Raw genomic sequence first — 6,603 nt, forward strand, 5'->3', positions numbered from 1 at the left:
TACCTTTTCGTGAGTAGCGAGGCTACATTTACTTTGTGAATAGACTGTTGCTGATTTCACAAACTCTGGTCTACAAGACAACTGACTGTGTGTGTTGGGCCTGTTATTAAAGATACTGAAACGCAATTCCTGTCTCTGTGTCCGCATCTGGGTTCATAATGGTCTTGCTTGTGACACATCATGTATGTTGGAGACCATAGAATCACTGTCATGTCCTCATCATGTATGTTGGAGACCATATAATCACTGTCATGTCCTCATCATGTATGCTGTGGGAGACCATAGAATCACTGTCATGTCCTCATCATATATGTTGGAGACCATAGAATCACTGTCATGTCCTCATCATGTTTTTAGAAAGCCCCACACACTGATAAGAGATGGGTTTATAGCTCCACCACCATCTACCCTCTATAGCGCCCCCAACAGGCCACAGAAGGACTTGTGTTTCTGATGTCTAGCTGATACATGAGTCACCATCTAACACCTGATTCATGTGATGGGGGAGCAGGCAGAGGTAATGAAGGAGCAGAGAGAGAGAGAGAGAGAGAGAGAGAGAGAGGGAGAGAGAATGACAGACAAAGAGAGAGAGAAAGAAAATGAGAAAGAAAATGAGAGAGAGAGAGAGAGAGAGAGAGATTTCTCCACACACCAATTAAAGCACAGTATATTTTAATGGTAAACTGGTACAAGGTACAAAAGTTTAAAGTAATAAACCAAACTACACTAATTTAATACTAACAGTGTGTAATAGTCAAATCATCAGCGTCAGCGCACACGTATGATGTAGTTTGAGTCTTTATCTTGCAGCAAAGTAAAACACGCGTGACTCTGTGTCCTCTCTGTGGAAGGTCCGCCTCCCCTCCTCCCTCTCAGCCAATCCCAGAGCTGAATGTCTCAGCACGCCGGACTCCTGCAACACAGCAACACAGGACACTGATGCTGTTACTAAGAGACAACAGGATGCTGTTACTAAGAGATGAGAGAGGATGTTGTTACTAAGTGATGAGAGAGGATGTTGTTACTAAGTGATGAGAGAGGATGTTGTTACTAAGAGACAAGAGAGGATGCTGTTACTAAGAGACAAGAGGATGCTGTTACTAATAGATGAGAGGATGCTGTCACTAAGAGACAAGAGAGGATGCTGTTACTAAGAGATGAGAGGATGCTGTCACTAAGAGACAAGAGAGGATGCTGTTACTAAGTGATGAGAGAGGATGTTGTTACTAAGTGATGAGAGAGGATGTTGTTACTAAGAGACAAGAGAGGATGCTGTTACTAAGAGACAAGAGGATGCTGTTACTAAGAGATGAGAGGATGCTGTCACTAAGAGACAAGAGAGGATGCTGTTACTAAGAGATGAGAGGATGCTGTCACTAAGAGACAAGAGAGGATGCTGTCACTAAGAGACAAGAGGGTGCTGTTACTAAGAGATGAGAGGATGCTGTCACTAAGAGACAAGAGAGGATGCTGTTACTAAGAGATGAGAGGATGCTGTTACTAATAGATGAGAGGATGCTGTCACTAAGAGACAAGAGGATGCTGTTACTAATAGATGAGAGGATGCTGTCACTAAGAGACAAGAGAGGATGCTGTTACTAAGAGATGAGAGGATGCTGTCACTAAGAGACAAGAGAGGATGCTGTTACTAAGTGATGAGAGAGGATGTTGTTACTAAGTGATGAGAGAGGATGTTGTTACTAAGAGACAAGAGAGGATGCTGTTACTAAGAGACAAGAGGATGCTGTCACTAAGAGATGAGAGGATGCTGTCACTAAGAGACAAGAGAGGATGCTGTTACTAAGAGACAAGAGAGGATGCTGTTACTAAGAGATGAGAGGATGCTGTCACTAAGAGACAAGAGAGGATGCTGTCACTAAGAGACAAGAGGATGCTGTTACTAAGAGATGAGAGGATGCTGTCACTAAGAGACAAGAGAGGATGCTGTTACTAAGAGATGAGAGGATGCTGTTACTAATAGATGAGAGGATGCTGTCACTAAGAGACAAGAGGATGCTGTTACTAATAGATGAGAGGATGCTGTCACTAAGAGACAAGAGAGGATGCTGTTACTAAGAGATGAGAGGATGCTGTCACTAAGAGACAAGAGAGGATGCTGTTACTAAGTGATGAGAGAGGATGTTGTTACTAAGTGATGAGAGAGGATGTTGTTACTAAGAGACAAGAGAGGATGCTGTTACTAAGAGACAAGAGGATGCTGTTACTAAGAGATGAGAGGATGCTGTCACTAAGAGACAAGAGAGAATGCTGTTACTAAGAGACAAGAGGATGCTGTTACTAATAGATGAGAGGATGCTGTCACTAAGAGACAAGAGAGGATGCTGTTACTAAGAGATGAGAGGATGCTGTCACTAAGAGACAAGAGAGGATGCTGTTACTAAGTGATGAGAGAGGATGTTGTTACTAAGTGATGAGAGAGGATGTTGTTACTAAGAGACAAGAGAGGATGCTGTTACTAAGAGACAAGAGGATGCTGTTACTAAGAGATGAGAGGATGCTGTCACTAAGAGACAAGAGAGGATGCTGTTACTAAGAGATGAGAGGATGCTGTCACTAAGAGACAAGAGAGGATGCTGTTACTAAGAGATGAGAGGATGCTGTTACTAAGAGATGAGAGAGGATGCTGTTACTAAGAGATGAGAGAGGATGCTGTTACTAAGAGATGAGAGAGGATGCTGTTACTAAGTAGCTTCACTTCACTAAACTCTACATGAAACATGAGACACGATGGACATCAACCAGGTGCTAATCAGACTCACCTGCTCAGGAGGAGACTGTGTCTTATCACCAGGACCTGGGTAGGGAATCAGAGAAACATCTGAATGACATGTTTTTAAACTTGATGATGAGATCAGTCCAGGGATGATGACGAGCTATCAGCTGTTACTCTGGGCCCTATCTTGGTGATCTGAAACGTCTGGTCAGAGGCGAATGTGTGTCTAGTCCACATTTGCTAGTTAACGGTGTGATTTTGTGAAACAAAAGCTGGGCGCATTGTTCAAAAGAGTTGTTCTTATGTTTCTTAATCAGTTATGGGTGTAACATCCTTTATACCAATGAGAATGGCATCTGTCATTCCCGTTAAGAGCAAGCAGTCAACAGTCAGTCAACAGACAGTCAACATATCTGAAGGAATCTGCTTGCACAATTGCACTAGTAGGCTACTATTTCCTATGCGTGAGTAGCAGAGTATAGTCTACATGCATTCTAACCTGACTCTCGCCAGATGAATTTCGTTCCGCCTAGCTCCACTCACATCCATCTGGGATCGCTTCCGTTGAGAGTTAATTCGGCACCAGATTTTATGGTAGAGCCAATCAGGATGCAGGGCGGGAGTTTCATAGATGTGACTTAGCGTAGAAGCGACTGTGAGACTGTTCTCAGCGTCACGGGTTGGCTTTGAGGTGAGTGGTTGAAGTAGCACGTCAATAGTTGACGGACAAGTGGCATATCCAAATCATATGCAAGCATTTTTGATAAGGCCCAGCCTTCTGAAACACCTCTCCAATGGATCAATCCCAGATGGATGAGTGGAGCTAGGCGGAACGAAGTTCATCTGGCGAGGGTCAGGTTACATGCATTCTGGGACTTTATAGGGCTGCTTACATCCCATAATGATTTTTAGTGGGTGTAAGATGGCGATTTTTAGATCAAGCGCCAGGCCTATGTTCATTCATTGACACATCCATGGGCGTTATGTTTGATGGAAGTGCATCAGGCTAAAAATTCATCACTGCCTGGGACTATATGAATAAGACTTGCATCGCACTTTATGGCACGTTGTGTGGGGTGCACGATAGGCCACTCTGCTGCGTGGGGTGATAGGGCACTCTGAGTTCAGCTGTGTGGGGTGATAGGGCACTCTGAGTTCAGCTGTGTGGGGTGATAGAGTTCAGCTGTGTGGGGTGATAGGGCACTCTGAGTTCAGCTGTGTGGGGTGATAGGCCACTCTGAGTTCAGCTGTGTGGGGTGATAGAGTTCAGCTGTGTGGGGTAATAGAGTTCAGCTGTGTGGGGTAATAGGCCACTCTGAGTTCAGCTGTGTGGGGTGATAGGGCACTCTGGGCTATATCTTGCACTTTAGCGCAATTGACTTCGCGCAAATCGCTTTGTGGGCGGATCTTGGGCGCTGTTTCTATTTTACCGGCGGGATCATGACTGTTGTGCCCGACGCAAATCTAAAATGGGGTGGTCTGAAGTAGCTACATTAATCATGGGTGTGGTTTGGGCGTAACGTGCAATAAACCAATCAGAGCGTCATCTCACATTCCCTTTAACAACAGGCACGCTTGTTCCATAGCTGATTGCTATTATGATGGCGGAATTGCCAGGCGCAGCCAGGAACGGTTCACAGCGCTATAGTCAGTTGGGAACAGTTTGCTATTGATTTTTCCTCTTGACAAAATGTAATACAGAAATGTCACTTTCCGATGTTTTGGGATCACTCTCACTGAATCACGAGGTTATGAATGCATGGTGATATTTTTGCAATGTAATCTACCTCACTACAGAGTATAGACAATGCAGATCTGTCAGATAAGCTCTCCTCTCCCGTGTTGCTGCTGGTGCATTTAGGTTAAATGGCATTGGCATGCAGTTCAACATCACATCTCCTTAAGTCCTCTAATATTTCCTAATTTATGTCATTAACACATCCGTGATTCGTGGAAATGTGTACGCTAGATTTATTGCCTATTTTTTCACATCTGAATGGACACCACACTGATTTCCCTCGTGTAGCAATATTTGTCCTTGTAATTATGTATGGTTTGGAGAAATGGGAACTGCGTCGTATAGATGAGAGGAGCAAAGTGCATTGCGCAACACAGGCGCCCAAGCAAGCGCTCCTGCAGGTGTTAGCTACGGCTGTACCTTACCATCAGGCAACAGAAACAGACTTCAAGGCCATCATGGATATAAAACGTTTTTTGAAAACAACGAAAGGATGGAGGGAACAAAGCAAAGTTTGGAGTTATTTCAGATGGGCTACAACAAGGTAGGCAGAATTGTGGTGCTTGTCAAAACCTTAGCGCAGCTGGAATAATGCTTATAGGCTGATGTTAAAGCGCACACGATGTTTAAAACCATACACAACGATACATTGAAACAAAACTAAAGGTAACTTTAGCCTTTATAGGGCTGTATAAAGTTGTCCAAATTAATAGGTCGTAATTAGGCGTTGTTGTTGTAAAGATATTGCATGTAGATGTACTATATAGGCTACTAAATTTTTAGTTGACCAATGCACGAACAAAACCGGGAAATGGACAAATATTATCAAGGCATGGAATGTTTCCATCTGTGCACAGGGTGTCTGTAGATCAGTGTGCATAGCATTCATTTCTGCAGGCCTGTGGCCATACATGCATGCGCCCTTAAAATAGCATCTGAATTTGCGCCACTGACTTTAGACCATGAGGTTCCTGGTCTGTGGCGGAATTGTTTTCTGAAACTGCAAAATATCAACAGGGACCGTTTGCGCCAGAACACGCCCCCTCTTTTCGCTGAAACGCCCCCTTGGGCGCACATGTACCTGTGTTCCAATATGCGCTGACTGCAAAATAGGAAAGACAAATGCGCGAGTATACAAAGTCAATTGCGCTGGTGTGCACGATAGAGCCCTCTGAGTTCAGCTGTGTGGGGTAATAGAGTTCAGCTGTGTGGGGTGATAGGCCACTCTGAGTTCAGCTGTGTGGGGTGATAGGCCACTCTGAGTTCAGCTGTGTGGGGTGATAGAGTTCAGCTGTGTGGGGTGATAGGCCACTCTGAGTTCAGCTGTGTGGGGTGATAGAGTTCAGCTGTGTGGGGTGATAAGAGTTCAGCTGTGTGGGGTAATAGGCCACTCTGAGTTCAGCTGTGTGGGGTGCACGATAGGCCACTCTGAGTTTATCTAACTTAGATCTCAAGGCATGAAAAGCGTTTCATTATGGTGATGACAATGATGATGGTGATTATTATGATAAAAAATAGCACTTTTAAATTAGATATCTAATTGAGACTCATGTTCTGGCTGATGTGGCTGGTTTCCTAGGTTACCTGTATGGAGTCCATCTTTGTGTTTGGTCAGTACCAGAACTAGAACCACGAGGATCAAAGCAGCGCTGAGGACCCCCAGAGCCAACACCACAGATGTACACACAGCACTGAGGGAGCAGCCTGTAAGATACACACACACACACACAAACACACACAAACACACACCACCACTACACAGCTGAAGGTTGCATTCTATAAGATACACATATGGTATGACACACGCGCACACACAAACACACAAACACACACACACACAGACACCTACACACACACACACACACACACACACACACACCACCACTACACAGCTGAAGGTTGCATTCTATAAGATACACATATGGTATGACACACGCGCACACACACAGACACCACACACACACACACACACACACACACACATACACACACACACACACACACCACCACCACCACCACTACACAGCTGAAGGTTGCATTCTATAAGATACACATATGGTATGACACACGCGCACACACACAGACACATGCACACACACACACACACACACACCACCACCACCACTACACA

General features: G+C 44.6%; 1 protein-coding gene across 1 annotated transcript in view; it reads right to left on the minus strand.

The window, feature by feature from the left end:
- Window positions 1–703: 703 nt before the first annotated feature.
- LOC143127903 (uncharacterized) overlaps window positions 704–6,603 on the minus strand; it is an 8,742-nt gene continuing 2,842 nt past the window's right edge. Inside the window, exons 4-6 of the mRNA XM_076289607.1 lie at window positions 6,057–6,176; window positions 2,781–2,815; window positions 704–913 (exon numbers count right to left, since the gene is read on the minus strand). Of these exons, the coding sequence (XP_076145722.1) occupies window positions 800–913; window positions 2,781–2,815; window positions 6,057–6,176 (269 nt within the window). The 3' untranslated portion in view covers window positions 704–799. The remainder of the gene's footprint in view (window positions 914–2,780; window positions 2,816–6,056; window positions 6,177–6,603) is intronic.

The sequence above is a fragment of the Alosa pseudoharengus genome, unplaced genomic scaffold (assembly GCF_046254945.1).
Source record: "Alosa pseudoharengus isolate Yale_2024_CS ecotype anadromous, Long Island Sound unplaced genomic scaffold, YU_APseudo_1.1 YU_APseudo_1.1_scf_17, whole genome shotgun sequence".
NCBI lineage: Eukaryota > Metazoa > Chordata > Actinopteri > Clupeiformes > Clupeidae > Alosa > Alosa pseudoharengus.